This window comes from Pleurodeles waltl, chromosome 1_1 (assembly GCF_031143425.1).
Source record: "Pleurodeles waltl isolate 20211129_DDA chromosome 1_1, aPleWal1.hap1.20221129, whole genome shotgun sequence".
NCBI lineage: Eukaryota > Metazoa > Chordata > Amphibia > Caudata > Salamandridae > Pleurodeles > Pleurodeles waltl.
Genome location: NC_090436.1, coordinates 947,249,516 through 947,266,389, shown reverse-complemented (window position 1 = coordinate 947,266,389; position 16,874 = coordinate 947,249,516). Strand labels below are relative to the sequence as shown.

The 16,874-nt window shown below is 43.7% G+C and overlaps 1 protein-coding gene across 1 annotated transcript in view; it reads left to right on the top strand.

The window, feature by feature from the left end:
* The first annotated feature begins 2,332 nt into the window (after positions 1 to 2,332).
* Positions 2,333 to 16,874, top strand: part of LOC138289686 (alcohol dehydrogenase 1-like) — a 271,379-nt gene continuing 256,837 nt past the window's right edge. Inside the window, exon 1 of the mRNA XM_069230192.1 lies at positions 2,333 to 2,487. Coding sequence (XP_069086293.1) covers positions 2,470 to 2,487 — 18 coding nt within the window. The 5' untranslated portion in view covers positions 2,333 to 2,469. The remainder of the gene's footprint in view (positions 2,488 to 16,874) is intronic.

The following is a 16,874-nucleotide window of genomic DNA, read 5'->3' as shown; positions in this document are numbered from 1 at the left end:
GACCAAACTCTTTAGTACATCATTGGACTTGGGGAAGACTCAGAAGTACTGCTGTGTTGCTCTGCTGGAAGAAGTACTGCTTTTCTCCTGCCGTGCTGCCTGAGTTTAAAGGACTGGACTTGCATCTTGAACCCAGGACCACCAGAGTGACTCCAAGGGCTGGTTGGCTGGCATCATGATCAGAGCCTCAGGGACAGAGAAGGCTCCACCCTCCTTAATCTCAACACCTTGTCAAGCCTCGTCCCCCATCATCAGCGAATGCTGCCAGTATCACTAACTCAGTCCCTCTGAAGAGGCGTTATTTATCTACACTACCAGTATGGTTCTAGGTCGTTCACTCAATAAATAACTCAGCAAAACCATGTCGATACTCATTTGCACAGTGTATATTTGAACACTGTACTGTGTGTATTGTTGACCAGAAAGAGTATGACCAAGACACATATGGTTCAATTGGCCAACGGCTGTAAGAAAGTATATGACGTCATTTACACAACAACTCCCATGTGCCTGTGCGGTTTTACAGGAAGACCAATGAAAGGCAGCCTTGTTGGGTTTGGCGATCTTATAAAAGGCAGCCCGCACAGCTGAGCGTCGCTTGATATTATGCAACGTCAGCGATTTGCAGCAGCGCTTGGAGGGTCTTACGGTTGTGCTTGTAGCCGCCTCTGAAGGAATCAGCACGGCATTCCAAGGAAAGTCAAAGGACATTGTGGTAATGCCAAAGGGGCATGCAGTGATACATGAGAAAAGACTCAACAAAGAGCCTAATTATTTGATCATATTAAAGAGCTCAGGCATTCATCTATTTCTTGGAGCAATACTAAATTCATTTCTGTTATGCTTAACAGGGAATTGTATGCTTAAGAAATTCCCTGTGAAGTACAAGCGACAAAGAGTCAAGGTAGGGAATAGTGATTTGCATTTAACAGCTGTACAGTGAACGCTTTAAACAGGTAAGCATAGTGGTTATGTTTACACTTTCCAGATAAAGACTAACCTTATATAGGATTACCAGAAGGTTGTAGAAAGTCAAAACTCAAGTCTTTTATTTTCAGGTGAGGTGACATAGTGTGTGGGTATTAATATAGTGCAGGGATGCTCATGTGGCATAGTACAGTTTACTCAATTTTAGCTTTATGTCTGTCAGATCTCCCTCCCAGCTGTCCCCATCCTTTCCTCCCTTTCCCTCGTTTGATCCTTTCAATCAACTGTGCTTTAACAGCAGTCAGCAGTAGGGATTATCAAGAGGTGGACCCAACTGAACATCGGTTTGACACTGGGGATTTCGTCTGGCTGACACACCTGAACTCTGCCTGCTCTGATTCCTACCCCCAAATGGTGCCACCCCCATATGGTGCCACCATAGTCCTGGATCCTTGGAGGTGGGCCTGAATGTGCTCTGCCAACCTAACTGTGGTGCTAGCAGAACCAACTCAGTGCTATGTACTGTATTGCCTTGCATTGAGATAACTGCTGAAGAACCCCTGCAACCCATCAGAACTGCAGCTGTGCGATGCCTCCTCAACACAGGACCACGCTTCCACCCCTGCAGATCTGTAGCTGGGCAATGCCCCCTCAACGCATGACCTTGCATCGCAGCCCTGCAGCTCTCTGGAAGTTGCAGTCCACCAATCTGCCAAAAAAGCAAAACAGCCCAACAAAACATAGCAAATCCACAACCATAACATAGTACTATAGTAGGACACCAGAACAAAACAAGAAAACGTAATGTGATATCTTAGTATACTGTTTTGCATTGGCAAGTTCTTGAGTTGAATTATTTTGTTGTCATTGTGCTGTTGCTTTGTTGATGAATTGTATTTTGTTGTATATTTGAAGATGTGCGGTTGCAGTACTGAGTTGCTGTGCTGATTGTTACGGTATGCTGTTGCATGTCAAGTGCAGCATGTCTGCTTAAATATGCACAAAATATTATTGCCACACTTAACCACAGGCATCAATCTGCTTTCACAATACAGTGAGTAGTAAAATGTGTGCACTTTAATTATTAGTGAAGGATCCTTAACGCAACTCCAGGAAACAGTTAAAAGTGATTTATGTTCATATTTATTGTTTGAAGTATATACAGCTCATCTCTAAAAATACTTCCCTTCTTGATTTGGCTTATTTGTGTGCCGGCCGGGACAGTGAAAAACTAGTGTACAGTGGTGCCTGTAGAAAACCGGTCTAATAAGCCTCTAAACAGCACTTCTCAAGGCCCCATATGTGATGCTGTCCCACCACCGCTCCGGCTTGTTTCTAGTTTCTAGAAAGGGCAGCTTTAACTAGGATGAGTCCTTCTCTCCTTTCTATTTTTTGTTTGTTTTATCTTTATCATTCCAGGGAAGGTTGTGCTTCTGACGCACGCGCGGTGAATTATTACTCTGCCTATAAAGCAATACACTGTAGTTTAACAGGCAAAGTTTCCTGCGTAACGACGATTTTTACCGGAGCAACAGAGAACTTATGGAGACCTCTGGAAAAGTAAGCATATCACTTTCAAATGCATAAAGAAGAAATATTTAAAACTAGAAGTGGTAATGAAAGACTTTGTATATTCTAATGAGAGTGTGAGATTGCTAGGGTCACTCATGCATGTGTAGAATTCTGAACACTGGGAACTGGGTTTTCATGTGGCTTTGAGCTCGTTAGTCAGCTTTGTGGTAGAGTACCAGCAGTACTCTTAAAAACGTCACGGAATGCGATACGCAGGTGTAATCGACGGCGTTTGCCTACTTCTTTATTCCCCACTGAAAATCTGTACAATACTTTATGCCCCACGAACATGCACTTTGAGAAACTCGCCTCAACGTTAGAGCTCTCAAACGCGACAAGAAAGCTCATGCCACTAAAGGCTTTTACAGCTGAAAAGCGCGCAGTTACAGCAGAAATAGCAGAAAAACGGTCCACAATGACGTAACCCTTCACAGAAAACTGTAACTGTTTCTTGTAAAATTCGCAACATTTAAATTAAACATGAAATGTAAACAGGCGGTATCTTGCTGGCACGCGTTGTCTTAACGATTGGTACAGCAATTAACTATGTTTTTCCCTGTAAACACAGGGAAGGAAAATAAGACCATTTTTAACTTTAAAAAAATCAGGAGTTTCCCCTTGAATCGGGTCTAATTGTATGTCTGCTAAAGCCGTGCTGGCTTCTGTTTCATTTTAAGCGGTCTACAGCTGTGACGCAAAATAGAACATAATCTGGAAACTGTAAATTTATGACCCTCTATACTATATACTGTAGAGTCTATAGACAAGTTCGTAGCACTTCACGCTGAATCGGATCTATTGCATGTATGGGTTCTGCACGGTAAAGGGTGCTCTTATGCATTTGTAGAGAAACGGTCAAACGCTAGAGCAATGCCAACTGTCCACTAGACGTTAGACTTTTGCAATCTTAAGATGTTCTTATTCAGGCAGCAGCTCGCCTCTCTCAGTGCTTCACAAACCCGTCTCCATCTCCTCTGCTTTCAATACTTGCTATTAATTCTGGTATGCCATGATGCACTCACGTCCTTATGTGTTTATTAAATCCTCTACGGCCGCTGTATATTTAAGTTGTTTGACCTCTCCATGCTTGGACTGCAAGGCCCTGATCAGTTCGGAATTTCCCAACCTCTTCTAAGCCAACATTTGCAAGCGGAAAGAGGGAGATCTAGAAAATAATAATAATCAGGTGCATAAGATTTCTCATTGACCTGTGGTGAAGTGGGGCTCATTTCAGACAGGCCAATTTAAAGCTAAATTAGAGTTGCTTTAAAAATTAGTATTCGCTCGCCTGAATCTGGTCTGATGAAGTGTGCCCTGTGAAACCCCTGTTTGCGCAGGGATCAGAATTCTGAATAGGTGTTTACCACTTCCAGTAACAATTGAGTGTGTTAAAAAATCTCTTCCTCTGTTAGTTTTCCGGAGGTCAAACCTGTCAGAATTTACCAGGGGAAAAGTGTATGGTATTTACAGTATCATGTGGACTTTGGTGCGCTAAGCACTAAAATCCGCCTGTTGCGCTAAGCACTAAAATCCGCCTGTTATTCACGAAAAACTCCTAACTGTGCTATTTATCACATCTGATAAAAAAATATTGTTATTATTCAGGTGTGATAAATGGCACCTTCATTCTAACAAATGTGGAATCAGGGCAATAAGTGTATCCAAACTCTGGGGGACTCATTTACAAGGCCCATGGTGCAGGGAGCTGTAGGCACTGCAAGGGCTGTGTCTTATCTACTGTGATTGACAGCCCATGTAGGTGCTCATTTGGTTGAGAACTGTTAGACCTGACAGCCTTAGGGTGGTCATCCTCCAACTTTTTTGCCTGATCCCTCAACTTTTCTGACACTGTTTTTGCTGGTTTTGGGACTCTGCGCACTTTACCACTGCTAACCAGTGCTAAAGTGCATATCCTCTCTCCCTTAAACATGGTAACATTTGTTCATCCCCAATTGGCATATTTGATTTACTTGTAAGTCCCTAGTAAAGTGCACTACATGTGCCCAGGGTCTGTAAACTGAATGCTACTAATGGGCCTGCAGCACTGCTTTTTCCACCCACATAAGTAGCCCTTTAACCATTTCTCAGGCCTGCCATTGCAAGGCCTGTGTGTGCAGTTTCACTACCACTTCGACTTGGCATTTACAAGTACTTGCCAAGCCTTAAACTCCCCTTTTTCTACATATAAGTCCCCCCTAAGGTAGGCCCTAAGTAACCCATAGGGCAAGGTGCTATGTAGGTAAAAGGCAGGACAGGTACATGTGTGTTTTATCCCTCCTGGTAGTAGAAAACTCCTAAAATCGTTTTCCACTGGTGTGAGGACTGCTCCTTTCATAGGATAGCTGTTCTGGGATGGTGGAGGGTCTGATATTTACATTTCAAAGGATAATGGCCTGCCCTCACACAATGGTCTGCCAAACCCCCTACTGGGACCCTGGCAGACAGACTGGTACTGACAGGGGACCCTGTGCACTTCAAAACCACTCTTTGAAGTCTCCCCCACTTCAAATGCATTTATGGGTATATAAACTGGGTCTCTGAACCCACCAACTCAGACACTTCTGGACCTGAACCTGCAACCTGTCAAGAGGAACTGCCTGGCTGCCCAAAGAACTCATCTGGACTGCCTGGCTGAGAAGGACTGCTGCCCTGCTGTTGCACTGCTGCCCTGCTGCCCTCTGACATTGCTGAGAAGTGCTCTCCAAGGGCTTGGATTGAGCTTGCTCCTGTTCTCTGAAGTCTCAGGTCCAAAAAGACTTAGGCCCACATTTTAACCCTGGCGGTCAACGACCGCCAGGGTTAAAGTGGCGTTCGTACTGCCAACAGGCTGGTGGTACGAAATGCCACATTTTGACCCCGGCGGTACCGGGTCAAAATGTGGCATTTCGTACCGCCGCTGTCACACCGCCGGGACCACCGCCGGTCCTAGCGGTCGCAATCCGCCAGGGCAGCGCTGCAAGCAGCGCTGCCCTGGGGATTTTGACTCCCCTTACCGCCAGCCTGTCCATGGAAAGGCTAGCGGTAAGGGGACTCGTGGGTCCCCTGGGGGCCCCTGCACTTGGCATGGGCAGTGCAGGGGCCCCCAGGCACAGCCCCATCTCGATTCACGACGGGTGCTACTGCACCCGCCGCACCGCCACATTGTCGCTGGCTCCATTAGGAGTCGGCTGCAATGTTACAGCCCACATCCCTGCTGGGCCGGCGGACGGAAACTCTGTTTCTTCCCGCCAGCCCAGCAGGGATCTTGAAATGCGGCCGGCGGGTTTGCAGCAGCATAGGCGACCGTTTGGTGGTTCAACCTTGGCGGGCGGCCTTTGCCGCCCGCCAAGTTTGAAATGAGGCCCTTAATCTCTTCAAGGAACTCCTTGTGTGACAAAAATTGACAGACTGCCTGGCGGAAACAACGCGACCCGTGGTGCAACCGGGAAATCGCTGCTCAGCCGAACTGGAACAATGCAGCCCGACTTCCTGAGTGAAGAATCAATGCAGCACCTGCCTTGCGACAAGAAATTCGATGCACAGCCCTACCGGATCGATGCACAGCCGAACCGGAACGAGGCAGCCCAACTTCCCGAATTAAGAATCGACGCAACACCTGCCGTGCAACAGAAAATTAGAAGCATCGCCTACCAGACTGACGCAACACCTGTGACTTTGTCCTGCACACCCAGGATTTTCAGGCATTGTCCCTAGGTATCAAAAAGATCCCCACATCGAGGGAGGAACCAAGACTAAGTGCCGGAAATTGATGCAAAGCACCTTGCAGCGGGGAAAGAAACAACATATCATCTGTGCTGCACTGGAAAATCCAAAGCACACCTTAGTTTTCCACGCATGTCCTCCCCTGCGGTCTCTGTGCATGTTATTTTGTACGCAAACCAGGTACTTTGTGAAACCAATAGGCAACTGTTGAATTTAAGATTTAAAAGATTTAAGAATCTTTTTAAACTTGCAAAAGTGATATCTCAACTCATGCTTACTGAATCTTTATTGTTTTGATCTTAATTTAACCAGATAAATATCATATATTTTTCTAAACCTGTGTGATGTATTTTTTGTGGTGTTTTCACTGTGTGACTGTATGATTTATTGCACAAATACTTTCCACATTCGCTTCTAAGTTAAGCCCGACGGCTCAGCATTCCAGCTCATTGTTTTATTCCCCCCACTGTGCCACTCTGGACAGAGGCCCACCTAACGCAAATCAGTACTGACTCTGTTCCTCCTAGAAACAGTCCATTCCGAACCTTGTTCATCTCACTTCTCCACCCTGCAGGCCACTGCTTCCTTATATAGGAAATTTCGGATTCCCCCTTCCCCGCTCTCAAACCGAACAAATCTCACTGGCTAAGCTGCAGCGGTCATATCAATGAAGTATAAAATATGAGCAGAGGAGTGCCCAAATGAAACAAAACAAGAGAGTAAGTCTTCAAGATCAGTTCAGATTGTTAGGGCTACCAACTTAGTGGGGGAATGTATAGCAGGTGACACATCCTTCATATTGGGGCAAAATAGCATTGGGCCCTGCTTAAGGTCTTAAAACAATGAGGTTTCATGCTGTGAAACATGAGTCTAGAGACTTTGGGCTTGACTGACTGTTTGTGTGCCCTCACTTGACTCAGGAGGATCAGTCCTTAAAACATATCACATGAGCCATTTATTTGCAATGACGCTTAATGCTCACAGTTCTAGGGTGACGTGATCAAGAACCCTTAAGAATCCTTTTTTCCCAGAAAGAGGGATTGGAGGAGGTAAATATGCCAGAGTCACAGTTAGAATATGGGATGTAACATTGTGTAGTCCAGCGTAGTGAAGCTATTAGGCACAGATGGAGGTGAAAGATTGTGTGTTTTCCTTTATGAGGGTAACCAGCATGTCACATTTGTCTCCTGCTTTTTGGCATTCTATTAGGAAAACAACACTTTGTCGTTCAAGGCATTAATTACATTGTACATGAGCCAGGAACCATCCTGGCTTGGGTGTTGGTTTATTTTTTTGTGTGTGAGCGACTGTGTGTGCATGGATGTGTGTGTGTTTGTTTACAAGCCTGCAAAGATGGCCAAAGAGACCTACAGGAAAATCTGATCGCTTGTGTGACCTAAGCTACCACTACCATTGATTGGATGTTCCTCAGTGAAAAATAACATTGGAAGGCATGCAACCCATCTCTGAGCTCATGGATCTAGCATCCTCTGGCATTACAAAGAATAAAGAAGCATTTGCATGCTCAGCGTCCTTATTTCTTGCTTTGAACTGAAGCACGTCTTTCTACCCAAAGAGATTCCTATGGGCCTTCTTCCAATGGCAATGAGGCAATGATAGGATGAGTGTGAGCAAGGCAAAGGATTGGCTCTCCTGAGTCCAGTCCAATTAGCTGATTGGACAAGTGATGCATTAGCCCAGTGGCTGTAAAATATAACTTGGCAGCTGGCTCTGTGTTTGGTTTCGGACATAGATTACCCCTTAAATAAGGGATATTGGGCGTGCTTGTATCATACGTAATGTGTTAGGGGTACAAACCTGACAGTGGTGACCCTGATAATGTTTCCCACTTTTTGCTTTACATGAGTTGAGAAGCGCAGGCGCCAGGCGATTCACTTAAACTCCCAGCCCCCTTGAAGTCTACAGAACCTGTAGCAGTGCACCAGAAAGTGTGGCCTTCGTAGCTCAAACACACTTTTTTGCTGTGCCAATCAGCTCTTGGAACCCTAGGATGCCTCCTCTTCCTCTAGAGAAGGCCCTCTTAAGTCTGGATTGTCTTGCTCCAGAGGAACTCAGGCATCTTCCCCTTTCACCCGGTTGGGAACAAGACAGTACCTGAGCCCAGCTCAGCAGATATGCTTTAAATTGGAGTGCCTCACCACCCTGACCACAATGTACTAGCAATCTGTCACATCATCCAACAGAGTCACTATAGTGTAGACATACAACCATTAGACACCTGTAAGCACTGTCACTAGCAGAGACTCCGGCCTTGCAGATGGTCTAGAGAAGCCCTAGTTGATCTACAGGGTCCCTAACATCGTTCACACAATTATGAAAACTGGTCTTCAAACACTCTCAACCTTATACCTGGCCCTACAACTCTGTGACACAGCTGGTCAGTAACCCATCAACATTAACTAACTCCCTGTAGTTAGTGAGTAGACTTCTTTGAGCCCCAGAGTCTTGAGAGTTGTTCATAACAAAGGCTTGAATATGTCACTCAGCCATGTAATCGAATACAGGACTCTGGAGTATGGTTACATTTTGCAAAGGGTATAACTTCATCACAAATGGCTTGTGCATGTTATGGCCATGCAACATGAAAATATATGCACTCCACCATGCAGGTACAAATTCTCAAGTTTTTACATGACACAGTTTGGGTCTTTCACTGACAGTGTACATGACCTGAATTTCAACACAGCAGTAGAAATTTCCTTTAAAGGAGAGTTTAGTATGTAACTGCTCCCGCCTCCAAGGAATTAGCTAGTGTTGCCGCCAACGGACAACATGCCACCTCCCAAACAGTGCCCTCAAGAGACACACTGAACGTGGGCCACTTCTTATGTGACACCAATCATTGTCTCCCCTCCAAAAGCCTTTTTGCCTATGCTCCCACATCTGTACTACAGTGCAAGGAAAAAGGGTTCCTTCATTTCGTCAACATCTCTCATGAGATCCTGTTACAACGCCTAACCGCCATTGGAGCTGAGAGACCTGTACTAGCTTAGTTGAGCATAGGGAACATGCAGTATGTCTAAAACTGTTCTACACAGAGGCTAAAATCCTCCCTTGTGGAGACGCTCAGGACTCGGCCCTTGCCACATGCTTTGTAATATCTACATGGCGCCACTGGTAACACTTATTGAATCCTTTGGTATTCAAGTGATGTCATACACAGATGACACTCAACTTCTGCTGACGTATGACAATAATATGTCAGAATCCAGGTCAAAATGTTCTGCTTGCATAGTAGCGGTAATGTAGTGGCTTAAAACCAATCTACTGTAATGCAACCTGGTGTAAATCAAAGTTTGATTGTTTAGTGCTAACACCCGGCCGGGTTAGTTAGGGGTGTGGACAGCAAGCTGTACCTCTCCGACCCCTTCCACAGAGGTTGCTATGAATTTAGGGTTGCTCATTGATACATACCCTTCCTTTAAAGCCCAGATTACAGCTGTTGTTAAAACCTCCTGCTAGATTCTGAGGAAATATTTGATCCTCCTTCCTTGGGATGCCCGGAAAACAGTAGTCCAGATTTTAATTCTTTCTAGACTGGATTAGGCAAATATCTCGTACCTAGGGGCATCAGATTATTTAATTAATTGATTAGAAGTGGTACAGAGTATGGCAATTTCCCTTCTCTTTAAGCTTCTGTGGCACACCTCAGTTTCCCAATACCAAAGCCAATTACATTGGCTTCCAATTAAAATGAGAATTAGGCTTAAAGCACTGACAGTAGCTCATGCCACCAGTTATAAGACTGGACCCAAATATGTGTCCAATAGGATAGTAGAATATTGTCCCAAAATAACCTACGGTCTCAGTCAGCAAGGCTTTTGACAATTCAAACAAAAGAAGCGGGTGGTTCAGCCTGCTTGGTTCTTGAGGCCAAGTACTGGATGAACTCCTTCTTTCTCTCAGTTGTATCTCTGAGAAGAATGCTCTCCGTAAGCTCTTGATAAGTCATCTGTTTAAGCTGTAGGCTTGAGTACCCTTCTCCTTGGCCATCTGCCTTAGCGCCGGGACACTCTCATAGTATCTGTTGTGCTTTACAAAGTCCCTCATTCATTCATTCATTTGCATGGGAGAACCAACCTTGTACAAATAAGGGGAGGTCCTCTTGTGTTTACGGGAGTGCCAAATTTGTGTGTTTGCAGTCCATGCTACAGCAGCGACGATGCAATCACTTACAGTCATTTCTGTAATATGGAAGTGCTCAAAGCGACAAATAAGAGGTGCAACTACCAATTGCACCCCTCGCCCCACCGCAGGTTCACTTCCAGAAATATAGCCCCATGAATGAGTCTTTTAATCTCTGCATTCGTATGGGTCCTGGAAGCGTGGTGAATTGCTTATATCAATCTATTGGGGTATTTGGCTTCAGACTCCTCCACACACGCATCCATACAGCATGTGACCTGTGAACTTTGATACCCATGAGCTCTCTCATGTACAGTTCCAGACCAGACAGCTCCACAAGTATGCAGCAAATGGGTGCTATATGAGGGGATATAAGAAAGACAGAGACTACAAATGTGTTTGTCTTAGTGTGTGTAGCTTTCTGTAACATACTCATTTTATAAATTAGGGCAAGTGAAGAGATTTAGGTCTGTTGATTACAATCGCAGCCCCTTTGTAATCTTATTAAAAAGGGTGAATTTAAAATCCTTTTATCATTTGTGGCCTTCCGTCCCAGCATGTTTCATGAACTGTCTTTCTGCTCCTGTGTCTACCATTCATCTTAGTCCACTGAAGGTATATCCAGTGGATCTCTTTATCACTGTTGTGTAGGGGGCCACTATCCGTTTTCTGCCTTCTTATATATGTGTATATATATATATATATATATATATACGTATATGCATGGGGTCGTGACTGAGACCTAGGTGTCTTCTGTAAGACAGTTGCATCACAGATAGCAGGACTTTATAAGCTCCCCACAGCAAAGATTTTAGGAGGTCCCACCGATTTATCATACACTACTGCTTCATTAGACTGCCTCATCTCCTCGATCTCTCCTAACCTTTTACCCATCTCCAAACAGCTTATTAAACACCGTCTCTTTAAGTTAGACCTTAACCTATATCCTGCTACCCTGTCTTCAGTTTGTACACCTTCCCCCACCTTGCATTCTTTCGACCAGTCCTCTGCATAGCAGATGGTGTTACTGTTACATCATTTAATTTAATCATTTACCCTGTTTATGATCCATAAAGGCAGAATTCTTTCTTTTTTTTGTCTATAAATGCCAGTATACATTACACTTACAAAAGGTGAATGGTGCTAACTTGAAGTACGAAGTCCAGGCAATTCTACGGTTAAAAAAAAAGTCCTTATAAAGCCATGCAATAGCCTTCAAGCTCTGATAGCCCACCAACTCTCTCAGAAAGATGGTGGCAAGTGGTAGTAAAGGTTTCCTTTCTACAATCAAATCATGTGATGTAATACTTAATTTACAAATCAGAATTGTCACTCTTTGCTGCTGTTGCGTAGCTTACCACATTACAATGATACATCACGCCGCCTCATCTCAGAAAGATGGGTGGCAAGTGGTAGTAAAGGTTTCCTTTCTACAGTCAAAATCATGTGACGTTATACTTAATTTGCAATTGAGAATTGTCACTCTTTGCTGCTGTTGCTTAGATTACCACATTACAATGATATACCACACCGCCTGTCAAGTAATATTGTGTAACAAGTGCATTAAACTAGAGCACATAGTGTATGATGGATCTTTTCCACACCTTTGATTGAAAAGGAACTTCCAAGAGCATAGGGGCAGATTCATTAAGACTTTATGCCACAACAGTCACTCAAAATCAGACACAGCAGCGCAAAGTTTCGAAATTGTATTTACTTCTCAACGTTAATGTTTTGTTCTGCTGGAAAGGTGCCATTTTTATAGTAAAATTAGCTGTAATCACTGCTCCACACTGTTCTTCACTACTTTGCATCAAATGGCCATTCCATTGGTGGTGTGTGGGTGTTCTAAATCATCCACCCATGTTTTTTGACACAAAGCCCTCGCTATCTAAAATTGAAGGACTGGTCCTACATCCAAAAATAATGTCTCTTTGAGGCAGGCGCAAAGGAGTGTTCCTTATATTTGTCCCTGAATTTCACACATCGCATGTGTGCTGCACTCTACAGCTCCAATCCAATTTGTCAAATGTTTGAAAAAATGTCCAGGCACTGAAGTTTCTACTTGAAGAGTATTGTTCCAGCACAAAACCTATGATAAAAGCATGCATACAGCCTTGCATTTGGTGCAAAAGTGTGTGTGCGGTGCTAGGCAGCCTTAAAGAATGCTAGAGCAGGGGTAGAGAGCAGCAGGAGTAAGCTATATTTTGTAAATATGGGTCTGCACTTCCTTTTGCCCTTAGCACAGCATAGCACAGCAACTTTGCATGCTGGAGTGTGTTGGTCTATTTTTTTTGTAAATCTGCCCTATAGTGTTTTCACTGAACATGCCATGCATTCATGAATGCTTAACTGGACATTATCCATGCCTGTCAGTCTCACATTCATCTCAGGTCGCATAATTTTGGGAATAAACAAGTATTTCAAAATAATGGCCTGTAGAACTGTTAATATTGCTTTATAAAAGCAGAGGCAAAAACTATTAAAATTGATGTTTATTTTGACGTTTTTTGAATTGCAAACGCAAAAAGCTTTAGCAGGCAAGTCTTTTAGGGCACTTTATAATCCCGCCAAGAGAGTATAGGAATGGCTTACTTCAGAATTATAGATAGCAGGACTTAGCTATTGCAAAATGTATTAGACCAAACATGGGTAAATCATTAACCAAATTCTGCTTTCCAGCAATGTTTTTAAAAGTGCCACCATCGCTACTTTTTCACAATTTACCTTTTTCTTTTTAATCTTCTGTGTAAAAGTGTGTTGGGTTTCCATTATATTATTTAATTTGTACTGTATATGCACCTAACCTTTCAATCAATCTAATACCAAGCACTACTGTTTGATGCAAAATGTGGCAACATTACCATATGATACAATTAGATCATTCTATGCAAAAAATCCATCCATTCTTTTGATGTCACAGAAACTTCTGCATCTTCACCCTGGTCAGAGTATTTAACCAGTCATTTTCACCACATTGGCTGAGGAATGGGTTTATACGCTGCTCTACAATTATAGTTCATTGTAGCTGTTAGAAATGGGGTCTCTAGTTAGCAGTGGTTTACACCCTGTCCAAGTAGGGACCTTCACTCTAGTCAGGGCAAGGGAATCACACAGCTAAGATAAACCCTGCTCACCCCCTTGGTAGCTTGGCTCAAGCAGCCAGGCTTATCTCAAAAACAATGTGTAAAGTATTTGTACACACGCAGTAACCATTGAAAACACTACTAAAGGACCCCACACTAGTTTAGAAAAATAGCCAATATTCATTTGAATAAAACAAGGCCAAAACTACAAAAATCCAACATACACAAGCAAAGATACACATTTTTTAAGATTAAGGGCGAGATGTATGAAGCATTTATCTAGTCGCAAAGGGGGCGATTTGCAGAATCGGCCCATTTATGACAAGAAAAATGTTTTTTGGGATGTACAAAGCCCAAACTGTGATAAGTGCAGTTTGGGTTTTGCGATTCGGTATTAGGAAGGGCCGTGTCAAGGGCGTCCCTTCCTAATACCGAATCTAAATGGTATGTATGATTGTTTTGAGACTGCTTTGTGTAAGGACAGGAACAGCCCCATTCTGGTGCAACTGCCAGCACCTCCCAACACTCTATCCCAGGAAGACCCATTGGAATGTGCAGGGCACACCTCAGCTCCCTTTGTGTGACTATCTAGAGTGAATTCACAAAACAGCTCAACTGTCGTCCGAAGCCAGACTTGTATTCCACAGCCAGGCAGAGGCCGACAATGGTTAAGCAACAAAATGGCAGCTGTCTAAAAGTTGCATTTTCAAACATACATTTTAAAAACCAACTTCACCAAAAGCTGAATTTTTTGTGAGTTCAGAGACCCCCAAACTCTAAATCTCTATCTGTTCCCAATAGGAAATTATACTTAAAAGATATTTCAAGGCAATCCCCATGCTACCTGATAGGAGAGATAGGCCTTACAATAGCGAAAACCGAATTTAGCAGTATTTCAATACGGGACATGTAAAACATACCAGTACATGTCCTACTTTTTAAATACACTGCACCCTGCTAATGGGGCTGCTTTGGGCCTACCTTACATGTAACTTACATGTATTAAAAGGGAAGGTTTGGGCCTGTGATGTGGGTGCACTGGCCAGGTCGAACTGACAGTAGAAACCACACACACAGACACAGCAGTGGTCGGCCTAAGACATGTTTACAAGGCTACTCGTGTGTGGCACAATCAGTGCTGTATGCCCACTAGTAACATTTGATTTACAGGCCCTGGACACACACTGTGCACTGTACTAGGGACTTACCAATAAATCAAATATGCCAATCGTGGATAAACCAATCACCAATACCATTTAGACAGAGAGAACTTGCACTTTGGCAGTGGTTAGCAGTGTAAAGTGCCTAGAGTCCTAAAGCCAACAGAAACAATATTTAGCACAGGATCAAAAACAAGAGGTCAGAAGCCAAAAAGCCAGGGGAAACGCAGCAGAAAGGGCCATGTCCAACAGTGGCATAGATCTTCATGGATCTCTAAGCCTTCCCGAGGTGTTTTTGAATCACATGAATAGAGCATTGCTCAAGAAGTTAATGAACATGCTGCAGAATGCTGTTTCGAATTAGTATATCATCGATCAAAATTCTAGAATGAAAAAAAAAATTGCAAAAACAACAAGGTGAAGGATGGGATGCTTGAATTCATCTCAGCCACTGACAAGTGCTCGAGCTGCATGTCAATCCCTTGTGTTTTTGCCCACCTTGTCACCCTAGTTAGAACCCACCCAATAAAAAAAACAAAAAACTGATGGATTTAGGCCCACATCTGTGACTCGGGCTGAATGTTTGACATTGTTCAATGTGCTTGCTATGCCACCGGATTCAAGCTAGCCTGGCTGATGAGGGGTGATATCCTGAAACCGGTCCCAGGGTGCCTGACAGTCCGGGCTGGACTGTTCCCATGGCTGGCTACAAACTGCAATGGCATGGTGAGCAAAAAAAAAAAACAATGGATTTAGGCCCAGATCTGTGACTGAGGGTGAATGTTTGACATTGTTCAGCATTCCGTCCATCATCTGCTCTTTTTGCATGAATTCAAGAATGGGCTTTTGTTGTAATAGTAAATACAGTTCTGAACACTCCATCACTGAAGTTGCTATATTTCACACTTACTTCATACAGTTGAATCAATTGAACTGCTTAGGCCTTGTTAGAGATAGTTTACCAGAGCTCTTCTAATCACAAAAAGTATAAAAACCAGTAAGTAAAGACAGGTTGTGTCTATGCTTGCTGTGTATTGCCTTCTTTATTAACAGTGGGTTGGGGAGCAGTTGTGATAACCCACGTATAAAGTTGTTCCATTGTTCATTACTTTACTTTGCAAATGCAGATCGCATGTCAAATACATTAGAAAGGGGATTTGCACCGTAAGGTCTCTAACAAATTCTATGGAAAACAGTTTATATTATGAAATCTAACAAAATAGGAAAGGTTTTTACTTTGTGAACAACATAGCTGCTTTTCATTTCCTAACACCTAGAAACCTTCTAACACAGTTCTCTTGGATAAGATAGACTGGAGAGGTCTGATTTTCATTGTGTACATTGTTAACTTTAGTATGGTAGGAAGTAGCCATTGTGTAAGTGATTGTGATATAGAGGTGAAACCTTGTGTTGTCACTGTTTGGTCTGTGTGGACTGTTGGTGGGTTCTGGTATGTCAGTTGGCAGTTGAAGAGAGGCAGTTGGAGTGTGTGGGGTCCTCCCTTGTTTTTACTCCTTGTTTGTACAAATACAGGTATGTTATGTCAATAAACCAGCATGTGTATTTGTCTTACCTATGTACACTGTTGACAAGACCAGTGCTGAGGGGAAGATCGTCCACATTTACTAGAGAAGTGGTCCAGTGTTGCAATAGAGTTGCAGATTGCTGACTTTGAAACCTTGCCACCATTTTTTGAACGCAGAATAGCAAATTAATCCAAAGGAGTGCAGCATGGGGAAGGGGTCCTGGAAGAGTCCACTCATTGCAGAGGTTCACAGGTGTTGTCAATTGTATGAGGCTGATTGTGACATTAATGGAGAGGATGTTGAACCACCGTGTGGGCAACTGATATTGAAGCGTTCTTGTTATGGCATGCTGCACCAGGAGGTACGAAGCCTGTTTTTCGTGACATGCATCAATCAATCAATCAAAAAAATTTATAGAGCACGCTACTCACCCGTGAGGGTCTCACAGCGCTTGTGATAGGGGGAGGGGGGTGGTGGGGGGGTTACTGTTTGAACAGCCATGTCTTGAGGTTTTTTCTGAAGAGCAGGAGGTCTTTCGTCTTGCGGAGGTTGGAGGGGAGGGAGTTCCAGGTTATGGGGGCGAGGTAAGAGAACGCCCTGCCTCCTGTGGTGGTTCATTGGATGCGGGGGACTGTAGCTAGTGCGAGGTCAGCTGATCAGAGGTTTTGGGTGGGAGTGTGGAAGTTCACTCTTTCGTTGAGGTAGGTTGGGCAGGTGTTGTGGAGGGATTTGTGTGCATGGATGAGGATCTTGAA